Consider the following 15,286-nt stretch of genomic DNA (forward strand, 5'->3'; position numbering starts at 1 on the left):
TGCAATATGTTGAAGGTGGAATGGTGTAAATAGACTGAAAAATTTGGAAATGGTGAAAGTTTTAAAAATGGCCAATTCATTTTAAATGGGAAAAAAATGTCCCCAGAAAACTGGGAATTTGGGGAATTTGTCAAGGGAAAGCCCGCAATTCCCGAATAGGCTGAACAGTTTGAAGTTGGAACGGTTTGAATCCAAAGAAAAATGTGGAAGGTAGGAAGAAGAATAAGAATAAATAAATGCATTTTGGTGTAGAAAACCGTGTGTGTGAATGTTTGGATTCCTCAGTGTGTGTGTGTGTGTGTGTGTGTGTGTGTGTGTGTGTGTGTGTGTGTGTGTGTGTGTGTGTGTGTGTGTGTGTGTGTGTGTGTGCGTGCGTGTGTGTGTGTGTTGTAGGTGGTGAGTCCAACCATCAGCTCGCCAGTGTGCCAGGAGCAGCTGGTGGAGGCTGGAAAGTTGGTGGAGCGCTCTGTGGAGACCTGTGTGAAAGCCTGCCGCTCAGCCAGCGACAATGGCGAGCTGCTGAAGCAGGTCGGCGCGGCTGCCGGCGTGGTGAGCCAGGCCCTCAACGACCTCCTGCAGCACGTCCGCCATTACGCCAGCTGCGGCGAGCCCATCGGGCGCTACGACCAGGCCACCGACACCATCATGAACGTCACGGAAAACATCTTCACGTCGATGGGTGACGCCGGTGGGTACTCGGGAGTGAATCGGTCTCAAACATTGTACGAGGTCTACTAAAGATTCCTTTTTTTTTTTTTTAAATGAAGAAATTGGACAGACTTTTAATCTTAGAGAACAGAAATCGTAAAAAAAAAAAGGTTCATCAACAAATCAACAATGATTTATACCCACAAAGCAATCCATGTTCTGGGTTCTTTCCCAAGGCCATCTAGTGCATGTAGGCTATAAAGCATGGAGATGTGGAGTGTCTCCAAGGAGTGGGTGAGTGATTTCCAGCTGCATGTGGGTGTTTGGGAAACTGCTTTTTATAGCACATGTGTGGGGAGACACAACATGTTTGCATTGAAGGCGCATGCATGCACGCACAGTATCAACGCATGGCTATGCACTCACAAAGATAGGACTGCACTGCAAAAAGTCAGTGTTCAAAAACAAGAAGAAAAAAATACAAAAATGAGGGGTATTTTATTTGAACTAAGCAAAATAATCTGCCAATAGAACAAGAAAATTCGGCTTGTCGAGACTATCCAAAACAAGTCAAATTAGCTAACCTCAATGAACTCAAAAATACCTTAAAATAAGTACCGTATTTTTCGGAGTATAAATCGCTCCGGAGCAGGCCTGGCCCTAACCAATCTGGCGCCCTAGGAAAGATTTTAGGTGGCGCCACCCCACATCGGCAGTGAAGTGTATATACTCACAAGAAACCGAATAGCTTTGTCTTTGACCTTTTTTTTTACTTAAAGAAAGCAAATAAACGTATTATATGAGAATGTTATGTTATGATTATCTTTAACCGAATCACAGCAGTGCTCAAATTAAAAAACAGCATTCCCTCTCATGTGATATTGCTTAATTAACATTAAGGATGTGCACTTTAACAATTAGGCTTACAACTATACCTAATATATAAAGGGGTGGAAAATTAAGTGACTATTACCTGCAGGGCAAACATTAGCTAACCAGAAGGCAATAACAATGTAAACAAAAAACACCTGCTTAAATGATGTAATACAAATGTCCCTGAGGAATGTAAGGTGGGAGTACTGTAATTACCTAACGTTACATTATTATTTTCCATAACAATTTAGCCCCCTCCACAATATTAACCCGACGTTAAAACAGAACTAGCTATTTATTGATTAGCAATTGCCGAATCATGTAACATTAGCTTAATGCTAAAAAGCCAGGTTACTATCACATTCTGTAACAGACAAATAATTTCATGTAGGCTAACGTTACCTACCTGCTACCTCTGTCTTTTTCTCGTTTCTCCTCTTCTTTTCTCTTTTTTCTTCCCTGGGCACTGACAGTTTTGGCCGTTTTGACATCTTGTGTTGATTTTTTGGTGGTGACGTCCAAAAAGAGTCATGATACGGGAAGGGAGGGGGCGCACCATGCGGGGGGGGGGGGGGGGGGGGCGTAATGTTGTAACAAATAATATTTCTATTAAATAGGCTTTACTTTGCATTTTAATTAACGTTATTATTTTTTGTATTTAGAAATAATAGTACCAACTTTTTTTTTTTTTTTTTTTTTTTTTTTTTTTCTCCAACATTTGTGGCACTGGCGTGGCGCCCCCTGATGGACGGCGCCCTTAGCATTTGCCTATACGGCCTATGCCACGGGCCGGCCCTGCTCCGGAGTATAAGTCGCACCAGCCGAAAATGCATAATAAAGAAGGAAAAAATATATAAGTCGCACTGGAGTATAAGTCGCATTTTGGGGGGAAATGTATTTGATAAAATCCAACACCAAGAATAGACATTTGAAAGGCAATTTAAAATGTCTAAAGAATAGTGAACAACAGGCTGAATAAGTGTACGTTATATGAGGCATAAATAACCAACTGGTATGTTAACGTAACATATTATGGTAAGAGTCATTCAAATAACTATAACATATAGAACATGCTATACGTTTACCAAACAATCTGTCACTCCTAATCAGTGTTGGGTTAGTTACTGAAAACCAGTAACTAGTTACAATTACTAGTTACTTTATTTCAAAAGTAACTCAGTTACTAACTCAGTTACTTACACCAAAAAGTAATGCGTTACTGTGAAAAGTAACTATTTAGTTACTTCTTTTCCCCCCCCCTTTTTTTAAGGCTCACATTAATGCCCTTTTAGCCTTCATTTCAGTACTGTTATTTGCATTTGCATCACTGAACTCTGCTAAGCAATGTGCTCTACATACAACACACAAACAATGTGGTCTACATACAACACACAAACAATGTGGTCTACATACAACACACAAACAATGTGGTCTACATACAACACACAAACAATGTGGTCTACATACAACACACAAACAATGTGGTCTACATACAACACACAAACAATGTGGTCTACATACAACACACAAACAATGTACTCTACATACAACACACAAAGACAAAGATATGTTTCAAAGGGCCAATTTATTTCAGGCCAGAAAAAATTGACAGAACTATTTTAAATAGCTGCAACATAATGGCACTTTAACTTTAACTCTAAGTAGATAGGATCTTTGATCCAAGACACAACTTACATTTAACTAAAATGTTATTTTCTTTGTGCTCGACAAAAGAAAAGTATTGAGAATGTCTCCATGTTAAAAAACTCGACTTCTGGCTTCGCCATGATGTCTTATTAGTTGTTCTTAGTAGGGATGTCCGATAATGGCTTTTTGCCGATATCCGATATTCCGATATTGTCCAACTCTTTAATTACCGATATCAACCGATACCGATATCAACCGATACATGCAGTCGTGGAATTAACACATTATTATGCCTAATTTGGACAACCAGGTATGGTGAAGATAAGGTACTTTTTTTAAAAATTAGTAAAATAAGATAAATAAATTAAAAACATTTTCTTGAATAAAAAAGAAAGTACAACAATATAAAAACAGTTACATAGAAACTAGTAATGAATGAAAATGAGTAAAATTAACTGTTAAAGGTTAGTACTATTAGTGGACCAGCAGCACGCACAATCATGTGTGCTTACGGACTGTATCCCTTGCAGACTGTATTGATATATATTGATATATAATGTAGGAAGCAGAATATTAATAACAGAAAGAAACAACCCTTTTGTGTGAATGAGTGTAAATGGGGGAGGGAGGTTTTTTGGGTTGGTGCACTAATTGTAAGTGTATCTTGTTTTTTTTATGTTGATTTAATTTAAAAAATAAAAATAAAAAACGATACGGATAATAAAAAAAAACGATACCGATAATTTCCGATATTACATTTTAACGCATATATCGTCCGATATTATCGGCAGGCCGATATTATCGGACATCTCTAGTTATTAGAGTAGCGTGTGTGTGTGTGTGTGTGTGGCCCTTTAAGATATGACAGCATGAGAGGTGAGGGAGTGGCGACAGTGAGTGCGTGTAGGTGCTCTAGCTTGCTGGATGGCTGCGTGCAATAAAGTCACAAAGTTGCAACAAACCGCCGGGCTCGTCATTCACCCTCAGCTGTAAAGACCCTCTTCCGGGTAAAGTGAAGGTTGTTAGACCCGAAGTACGGCTCTGGAGGAACGTCTCCCCTGCGGGGAGGTGTGCTTTCTGTGGGTGGGGGAAAGCACGCCTCTTCTTTTCCACCGGAGCGCTCCAATAAAACACACTCAGATCTTCAGTTTCTAGCCGATACTACATAAACATAACGTGAATTAACGCAGTAACGCATCATGCAGTAACGGTAACTGAGTTACTGTATATAAAAAAATAACGCGTTAGATTACTAGTTACCGCCGAAACTAACGGCGTTACAGTAACGCGTTACTAAGTAACGCGTTACTGTAACGCCGTTAGTTAGGATGAGTGGAATATGTTGAAGGTGGAATGGTTTGAAAAGGCTGAAAAATGTGGAAATGGTGAAAGTTTTAAAAATGGCCAATTCATTTTAAATGGGAAAAAAATGTCCCCGGAAATCTGGGAATTTTTTAGAACTTGGGAAGAAGGTAGTTTGAAAGTCCAGGATGAGTGGAATATGTTGAAGGTGGAATGGTTTGAAAAGGTTCAAAATTTTAGAAATGGTGAAAGTTTTAAAAATGGCCAATTCATTTTAAATGGAAAAATAATGTCCCCGGAAAACCGGGAATTCTGGGAATGTTTGGGAACTTGGGAAAAAGATAGTTTGAAAGTCCAGGATGAGTGGAATATGTTGAAGATGGAATGGTTTGAAAAGGCTGAAAAATGTGGAAATGGTGAAAGTTTTAAAAATGGGCAATTCATTTTAAATGGGAAAAAATGTCCCCGGAAAACCGGGAATTCTGGGAAATCTGGGAATTTTTTAGAACTTGGGAAGAAGGTAGTTTTAAAGTCCAGGATGAGTGGAATATGTTGAAGGTGGAATGGTTTGAAAAGGCTGAAAAATGTGGAAATGGTGAAAGTTTTAAAAATGGCCAATTCATTTTAAATGGGAAAAAATGTCCCCGGAAAACCGGGAATTCTGGGAAATCTGGGAATTTTTTAGAACTTGGGAAAAAGGTAGTTTAAAAGTCCAGGATGAGTGGAATATGTTGAAGGTGGAATGGTTTGAAAAGGCTGAAAAATGTGGAAATGGTGAAAGTTTTAAAAATGGCCAATTCATTTTAAATGGGAAAACATGTCCCCGGAAAACCGGGAATTCTGGGAAATCTGGGAATTTTTTTAGAACTTGGGAAAAAGGTAGTTTGAAAGTCCAGGATGAGTGGAATATGTTGAAGGTGGAATGGTTTGAAAAGGCTGAAAATTTTAGAAATGGTGAAAGTTTTAAAAATGGCCAATTCATTTTAAATGGGAAAAAATGTCCCCGGAAAACCGGGAACTCTGGGAAATCTGGGAAATCTGGGAATGTTTTAGAACTTGGGAAGAAGGTAGTTTGAAAGTCCAGGATGAGTGCAATATGTTGAAGGTGGAATGGTTTGAAAAGGCTCAAAAATTTTGAAATGGTGAAAGTTTTAAAAAATGGGCAATTCATTTTAAATGGAAAAATAATGTCCCCGGAAAACCGGGTATTCTGGGAAATCTGGGAATGTTTGGGAACTTGGGAAAAAGGTAGTTTTTAAATGGGAAAACATTTTAGATTACTAGTTACCGCCGAAACTAACGGCGTTACAGTAACGCGTTACTTAGTAACGCGTTAGTCCCAACACTGCTCCTAATCGCTAAATCCCATGAAATCTTATACGTCTAGTCTCTTACGTGAATGACATAAATAATATTATTTGATATACAAATAAATAAATAGGTTACTGTGCAGATAAATATATTGCACTTTTGCATATGCATCCAGGTTTATGGATGTATGTTATATTGTCTTTATATTCCAGCCAGTTAATCCATTTTTGGGGGGAAATTGAGGGGATTATTTTAACGATGCACTTAAATGAACCTTTATTCTCCATTGTGTGACTAGGTGAGATGGTGCGCCAGGCCCGAGTCCTCGCACAAGCCACCTCGGACTTGGTGAACGCCATGAGATCCGACGCCGAGGCAGAAGTGGACGTGGACAACTCCAAAAAGCTGCTGGCTGCAGCAAAACTGCTGGCTGATGCCACCGCTCGCATGGTGGAAGCCGCCAAGGTACAAGTATGATGTCATTATTATTTGCATGAACACACTTTCAGGCGTGCTTTGTTGGAACGATCGATCATAATTATCCACATTTGTCAGATCCAAAGTTGTTTTTCTTGATTATCTAAATCAGGCCTGGGCAATTATTTTAACTCAGAGGCCAAATTGTGTCATGTCTGTGTGATCATGTTTTGTTTTAGTCATGTTCGGTTTTGTTTTTGGACTCTTTGTGCACTTTTGTTTGTTTTGTCACCATAGCAACCCATTAGTTTTCACCTGTCATGTCACGCACCTGTTTCACGTTTTGAGTCACGCACCTGTTTCCACTGATCATGTCAGTGCTATTTAAGCCTGTCTGTTTCTGTTGTTCGTCCTGGTGACATCATCCTTTCATACCATGCTTCTTCTGACACCCCTGCTACCTCGTTTTGTCTTCATGCTACCATAGTTCCATGCCAAGTAAGTTTTTGTTTATTGTTCATAGTTTCTGCCCTTGTGCAAGTTTTGTTTCATTAGTCAAGTTTGTTCTCCGCCATTATGCGCGCCTTTTGTTTGCTTCCTTTTTGTAGTCTGTTAGTGTTCAAATAAAAACGTCTACTTACATTCACGTCTTGCCCGCGCCAACTTTCCGTGGCATTCCGGGAAAACAAACCCCAAGATACACGTATTGACAAATTTAGAGGAAAAAAATGTGTCTGGGGGCCGGTATACACTACCGTTCAAAAGTTTGGGGTCACCCAAACAATTTTGTGTTTGAGCCTTCATTTCTAAGAACAAGAATAGACTGTCGAGTTTCAGATGAAAGTTCTCTTTTTCTGGCCATTTTGAGCGTTTAATTGACCCCACAAATGTGATGCTCCAGAAACTCAATCTGCTCAAAGGAAGGTCAGTTTTGTAGCTTCTGTAACGAGCTGAACTGTTTTCAGATGTGTGAACATGATTGCGCATGGGTTTTCTAATCATCATTTAGCCTTCTGAGCCAATGAGCAAACACATTGTACCATTAGAACACTGGAGTGATAGTTGCTGGAAATGGGCCTCTATACACCTATGTAGATATTGCACCAAAAAGCAGACATTTGCAGCTAGAATAGTCATTTACCACATTAGCAATGTATGGAGTGTATTTCTTTAAAGTTAAGACTAGTTTAAAGTTATATTCACTGAAAAGTACAGTGCTTTTCCTTCAAAAATAAGGACATTTCAATGTGACCCCAAACTTTTCAACGGTAGTGTATCTATTTTTAGGAAAACTAATACGAAACCTCACAATAAAGTCTGATTGAATGCTAAAAATGTTATGACAGACCGCCTTAAAAACGGAATGGAATTTTATTTTTTTCTATGAACGATAAAACCCTGAATATTGAGAACATATAAACGTCACACCCCCTCTTAATCGACGTGTTTTACAATCAAGCCAAATGCAACAAAAATGCAACAAACACAGCGGAATATGAACGTGAAGGGTAAAAAAACAAAAAAAACATCTACAATCTGATATATCACTAAGTTTCAGAACTTACTTGTAAAAATCTCCTTCCACATCTGTCCCTGACACCCACATTTCAGGCTCTGGAAACACTCTGTGGAAACGCTCCCCACCTACACTGCTTGGTGCCTCGTCTGACCTGCTGTGACGTAGATTACCATAGTAACTAGTAGGGTTGTACGGTATACGGGTATTAGTATCATACCGCGATACTAATAAATCATATTCGAAATAAAGCCAATAATGCAATTTTTTCTGGTGCCCTTTATTTAGAAAAGTATCGAAATAATATTGGTATCAGGACAACACTAGTCACTAAAATATCATGCAGTGTTTCCCATAAACTGCCAAGATACCTGTGGCGGTGGGCGCGTGGCTATGGGCGTGGCTATGGACGTGGTCACCATGACATCATCGAGTAATTTGCATAATTTACTACAATGATTTGATTTTCTCTAAAAAAGGCTCAAAAAATGTATACTTACTAATTAATAATAACAGTTTTGTTTTAAACGTCCATCCATCCATCCATTTTACAATATAATTACAACACTTTATGTACATATTTATATACAGATTTGAACAATAAGTTATTCACTGAAACATATTTGTTAATTGTGGTTCTTACAAAAAATATATCTTATTAAATATAAAAGCTAAAATGTCTCATAAAGCTCTGCCCCTTTAATTAGTGCATACTAAATAATTTAACTTTAGCCTACTACTACAACTAGAGATGTCCGATAATATCGGCCTGCCGATATTATCGGCCGATATATGTGTTAAAATGTAATATCGGAAATTTTGGGTATCGTTTTTTTTTATTATCGGTATCGGTTTTTTTTTTGTTTGGTTTTTTTTGGTTTTTTTATTAAATCAACATAAAAAACACAAGATACACTTACAATTAGTGCACCAACCCAAAAAACCTCCCTCCCCCATTTACACTCATTCACACAAAAGGGTTGTTTCTTTCTGTTATTAATATTCTGCTTCCTACATTATATATCAATATATATCAATACAGTCTGCAAGGGATACAGTCCGTAAGCACACATGATTGTGCCTGCTGCTGCTCCACTAATAGTACTAACCTTTAACACTTAATTTTACTAATTTTCATTCATTACTAGTTTCTATGTAACTGTTTTTATATTGTTTTACTTTCTTTTTTATTCAAGAAAATGTTTTTAATTTATTTATCTTATTTTACTAATTTTTCTAAAAAGTACCTTATCTTCACCATACCTGGTTGTCCAAATTAGGCATAATAATGTGTTAATTCCACAACTGCATATATCGGTTGATATCGGTATCGGTTGATATCGGTATCGGTAATTAAAGAGTTGGACAATATCGGAATATCGGATATCGGCAAAAAGCCATTATCGGACATCCCTAACTACAACCATATTATTTACCAGCAACATAAAGTGAAACAGAGGCAGAGGTGTCCTGCCACAGTCAGTAACAAATAAACAGAAAACAGTCGTGGTCAAATACAAATAAGGCTACAAGAGAAGTATCCTACACTTCTCTTTTGTAAAGTAAATCTGAACAGCCGATACGGGCATCTACACCAACTAAATGATTTGCCTGAGAAGCTGGAGAGGACAAAAAAAAATTTATTTTTTATTTTTTTTATTTGTGGCGGACGTAATTCTTTCGTGGCACTTTCCATCTTAAAGATCTAAAAGAAATATTTGGGAATGTCCGGCAGGCCAGATTGAAAAGCTAAACGGGCCGCATGCGGCCCCCGGGCCTTCATTTGCCCAGGTCTGATCTAAATAATGCAGAACTCCCATTATAAGCGCAGTCTACTGAAAAGTACGAAGCGTTTGCTTTCTCTTTTGTCACTCTCATGACATTGTGGCATGCGACGCCAGAGTTAAACCAAGTAGCGGTAGTGCCTTCGTTCATTTGCAGCAGGTTTTTGGCATAGCTGCACACGCTCTGCCTACCAGCATCTTTTTACATGCCGTATAAAAGCGTGCAGCATCAGTGGCTGCTAATAAGCTTCTAGCCCCGTTGAGCCGGATATTATCAGAGTGAGACACCCGGGCTAGTGAAACTCTGCTTATGGGTCATTTTTAATCAGCTCCTTCATCGCCACGTTGCCGCAGTTATGGGAGAAGGGAATCTTCATAAAAGCGAATAGAGAAGCATCCATTGATGTGTTTACCTTGATTCTTCTTGTCACATACTGAGCCACTACTTATGTTTTAATATGTGTTTGTGCACCCTTAGGGGGCCGCTGCTTACCCGGAGAACGAAGACCAGCAGCAGAGGCTTAGAGAGGCGGCGGAGGGTTTGCGTGTTGCTACTAATGCTGCTGCTCAGAATGCAATAAAGAAAAAGCTGGTCAGCAGGCTGGAGGTGAGTCAGCGGGTTTGCATCCTTGTATTGTGTGCCGGTCCTCCTTACTACTTCTTGCATGTCATGCCTGCATTATAGACATTATGTATTGTGTGCCGGTCCTCCTTACTACTTCTTGCATGTCATGCCTGCATTATAGACATTATGTATTGTGTGCCGGTCGTCCTTACTACTTCTTGCATGTCATGCCTGCATTACAGACATTATGTTAGTTAATAGTTTGTTTATTTTGTCACTGACCGAAGAAATAATAAACTAACTATTAACTAACATAATGTCTGTAATGCAGGCAAGACATGCAAGAAGTAGTAAGGAGGACCGGCACACAATACATAATGTCTATAATGCAGGCATGACATGCAAGAAGTAGTAAGGAGGACCGGCACACAATATATAATGTCTATAATGCAGGCATGACATGTACATAACTCAGCCTAAACCCTTTCGGTCCGCAATATTTTCAATTTATGAATGTACAACTGTTTGTTTATGTAAAATTGTTTGTTTATTTTGTCACTGACCGAATAAATAATAAACTAACAGTTTTACATAAACAGTTATACATTCATAAATTGAAAATATTGCAGACCGAAAGGGTTTAGGCTGAGTTATGTACATGTCATGCCTGCATTATAGACATTATGTATTGTGTGCCGGTCCTCCTTACTACTTCTTGCATGTCATGCCTGCATTATAGACATTATGTATTGTGTGCCGGTCCTCCTTACTACTTATTGCATGTCATGCCTGCATTATAGACATTATGTATTGTGTGCCGGTCCTCCTTACTACTTCTTGCATGTCATGCCTGCATTATAGACATTATGTATTGTGTGCCGGTCCTCCTTACTACTTCTTACCTGGCATGCCTGCATTACAGACATTATGTTAGTTAATAGTTAGTTTATTATTTCTTCGGTCAGTGACAAAATAAACAGTTTTACATAAACAAACAGTTGTACATTCATAAATTGAAAATATTGCGGACCGAAAGGGTTTAGGCTGAGTTATGTACATGTCATGCCTGCATTATAGACATTATGTATTGTGTGCCGGTCCTCCTTACTACTTCTTGCATGTCATGCCTGCATTATAGACATTATGTATTGTGTGCCGGTCCTCCTTACTACTTCTTACTTGTCATGCCTGCATTATAGACATTATGTATTGTGTGCCGGTCCTCCTTACTACCTCTTGCATGTCATGCCTGCATTACAGACATTATGTTAGTTAATAGTTTGTTTATTTTGTCACTGACCGAAGAAATAATAAACTAACTATTAACTAACATAATGTCTGTAATGCAGGCATGACATGCAAGAAGTAGTAAGGAGGACCGGCACACAATACATAATGTCTATAATGCAGGCATGACATGCAAGAAGTAGTAAGGAGGACCGGCACACAATATATAATGTCTATAATGCAGGCATGACATGTACATAACTCAGCCTAAACCCTTTCGGTCCGCAATATTTTCAATTTATGAATGTACAACTGTTTGTTTATGTAAAATTGTTTGTTTATTTTGTCACTGACCGAATAAATAATAAACTAACAGTTTTACATAAACAGTTATACATTCATAAACTGAAAATATTGCAGACCGAAAGGGTTTAGGCTGAGTTATGTACATGTCATGCCTGCATTATAGACATTATGTATTGTGTGCCGGTCCTCCTTACTACTTCTTGCATGTCATGCCTGCATTATAGACATTATGTATTGTGTGCCGGTCCTCCTTACTACTTCTTGCATGTCATGCCTGCATTATAGACATTATGTATTGTGTGCCGGTCCTCCTTACTACTTCTTACATGTCATGCCTGCATTATAGACATTATGTATTGTGTGCCGGTCCTCCTTACTACTTCTTGCATGTCATGCCTGCATTATAGACATTATGTATTGTGTGCCGGTCCTCCTTACTACTTCTTGCATGTCATGCCTGCATTATAGACATGTATTGTGTGCCTGTCCTCCTTACTACTTCTTGCATGTCATGCCTGCATTATAGACATTATGTATTGTGTGCCGGTCCTCCTTACTACTTCTTACCTGGCATGCCTGCATTACAGACATTATGTTAGTTAATAGTTAGTTTATTATTTCTTCGGTCAGTGGAGGACCGGCACACAATACATAATGTCTATAATGCAGGCATGACATGCAATAAGTAGTAAGGAGGACCGGCACACAATACATAATGTCTATAATGCAGGCAAGACATGCAAGAAGTAGTAAGGAGGACCGGCACACAATACATAATGTCTATAATGCAGGCATGACATGCAAGAAGTAGTAAGGAGGACCGGCACACAATATATAATGTCTATAATGCAGGCATGACATGTACATAACTCAGCCTAAACCCTTTCGGTCCGCAATATTTTCAATTTATGAATGTACAACTGTTTGTTTATGTAAAATTGTTTGTTTATTTTGTCACTGACCGAATAAATAATAAACTAACAGTTTTACATAAACAGTTATACATTCATAAATTGAAAATATTGCAGACCGAAAGGGTTTAGGCTGAGTTATGTACATGTCATGCCTGCATTATAGACATTATGTATTGTGTGCCGGTCCTCCTTACTACTTCTTGCATGTCATGCCTGCATTATAGACATTATGTATTGTGTGCCGGTCCTCCTTACTACTTATTGCATGTCATGCCTGCATTATAGACATTATGTATTGTGTGCCGGTCCTCCTTACTACTTCTTGCATGTCATGCCTGCATTATAGACATTATGTATTGTGTGCCGGTCCTCCTTACTACTTCTTACCTGGCATGCCTGCATTACAGACATTATGTTAGTTAATAGTTAGTTTATTATTTCTTCGGTCAGTGACAAAATAAACAGTTTTACATAAACAAACAGTTGTACATTCATAAATTGAAAATATTGCGGACCGAAAGGGTTTAGGCTGAGTTATGTACATGTCATGCCTGCATTATAGACATTATGTATTGTGTGCCGGTCCTCCTTACTACTTCTTACTTGTCATGCCTGCATTATAGACATTATGTATTGTGTGCCGGTCCTCCTTACTACCTCTTGCATGTCATGCCTGCATTACAGACATTATGTTAGTTAATAGTTTGTTTATTTTGTCACTGACCGAAGAAATAATAAACTAACTATTAACTAACATAATGTCTGTAATGCAGGCATGACATGCAAGAAGTAGTAAGGAGGACCGGCACACAATACATAATGTCTATAATGCAGGCATGACATGCAAGAAGTAGTAAGGAGGACCGGCACACAATATATAATGTCTATAATGCAGGCATGACATGTACATAACTCAGCCTAAACCCTTTCGGTCCGCAATATTTTCAATTTATGAATGTACAACTGTTTGTTTATGTAAAATTGTTTGTTTATTTTGTCACTGACCGAATAAATAATAAACTAACAGTTTTACATAAACAGTTATACATTCATAAACTGAAAATATTGCAGACCGAAAGGGTTTAGGCTGAGTTATGTACATGTCATGCCTGCATTATAGACATTATGTATTGTGTGCCGGTCCTCCTTACTACTTCTTGCATGTCATGCCTGCATTATAGACATTATGTATTGTGTGCCGGTCCTCCTTACTACTTCTTGCATGTCATGCCTGCATTATAGACATTATGTATTGTGTGCCGGTCCTCCTTACTACTTCTTACATGTCATGCCTGCATTATAGACATTATGTATTGTGTGCCGGTCCTCCTTACTACTTCTTGCATGTCATGCCTGCATTATAGACATTATGTATTGTGTGCCGGTCCTCCTTACTACTTCTTGCATGTCATGCCTGCATTATAGACATGTATTGTGTGCCTGTCCTCCTTACTACTTCTTGCATGTCATGCCTGCATTATAGACATTATGTATTGTGTGCCGGTCCTCCTTACTACTTCTTACCTGGCATGCCTGCATTACAGACATTATGTTAGTTAATAGTTAGTTTATTATTTCTTCGGTCAGTGGAGGACCGGCACACAATACATAATGTCTATAATGCAGGCATGACATGCAATAAGTAGTAAGGAGGACCGGCACACAATACATAATGTCTATAATGCAGGCAAGACATGCAAGAAGTAGTAAGGAGGACCGGCACACAATACATAATGTCTATAATGCAGGCATGACATGCAAGAAGTAGTAAGGAGGACCGGCACACAATATATAATGTCTATAATGCAGGCATGACATGTACATAACTCAGCCTAAACCCTTTCGGTCCGCAATATTTTCAATTTATGAATGTACAACTGTTTGTTTATGTAAAATTGTTTGTTTATTTTGTCACTGACCGAATAAATAATAAACTAACAGTTTTACATAAACAGTTATACATTCATAAATTGAAAATATTGCAGACCGAAAGGGTTTAGGCTGAGTTATGTACATGTCATGCCTGCATTATAGACATTATGTATTGTGTGCCGGTCCTCCTTACTACTTCTTGCATGTCATGCCTGCATTATAGACATTATGTATTGTGTGCCGGTCCTCCTTACTACTTATTGCATGTCATGCCTGCATTATAGACATTATGTATTGTGTGCCGGTCCTCCTTACTACTTCTTGCATGTCATGCCTGCATTATAGACATTATGTATTGTGTGCCGGTCCTCCTTACTACTTCTTACCTGGCATGCCTGCATTACAGACATTATGTTAGTTAATAGTTAGTTTATTATTTCTTCGGTCAGTGACAAAATAAACAGTTTTACATAAACAAACAGTTGTACATTCATAAATTGAAAATATTGCGGACCGAAAGGGTTTAGGCTGAGTTATGTACATGTCATGCCTGCATTATAGACATTATGTATTGTGTGCCGGTCCTCCTTACTACTTCTTGCATGTCATGCCTGCATTATAGACATTATGTATTGTGTGCCGGTCCTCCTTACTACTTCTTACTTGTCATGCCTGCATTATAGACATTATGTATTGTGTGCCGGTCCTCCTTACTACCTCTTGCATGTCATGCCTGCATTACAGACATTATGTTAGTTAATAGTTTGTTTATTTTGTCACTGACCGAAGAAATAATAAACTAACTATTAACTAACATAATGTCTGTAATGCAGGCATGACATGCAAGAAGTAGTAAGGAGGACCGGCACACAATACATAATGTCTATAATGCAGGCATGACATG

The 15,286-nt window shown here is 38.5% G+C and overlaps 1 protein-coding gene across 3 annotated transcripts in view; it reads left to right on the forward strand.

Annotated features, from left to right (window-relative positions):
- tln2b (talin 2b) overlaps positions 1-15,286 on the forward strand; it is a 410,959-nt gene that overhangs the window by 219,267 nt on the left and 176,406 nt on the right. For all 3 annotated transcript variants that reach the window (XM_062061302.1, XM_062061303.1, XM_062061304.1), the window contains exons 19-21: positions 394-688; positions 6,080-6,246; positions 9,977-10,105. In XM_062061302.1, the coding sequence (XP_061917286.1) occupies positions 394-688; positions 6,080-6,246; positions 9,977-10,105 (591 nt within the window). The remainder of the gene's footprint in view (positions 1-393; positions 689-6,079; positions 6,247-9,976; positions 10,106-15,286) is intronic.

Source organism: Entelurus aequoreus, linkage group LG10 (genome assembly GCF_033978785.1).
Source record: "Entelurus aequoreus isolate RoL-2023_Sb linkage group LG10, RoL_Eaeq_v1.1, whole genome shotgun sequence".
In the NCBI taxonomy this organism is placed as follows: domain Eukaryota; kingdom Metazoa; phylum Chordata; class Actinopteri; order Syngnathiformes; family Syngnathidae; genus Entelurus; species Entelurus aequoreus.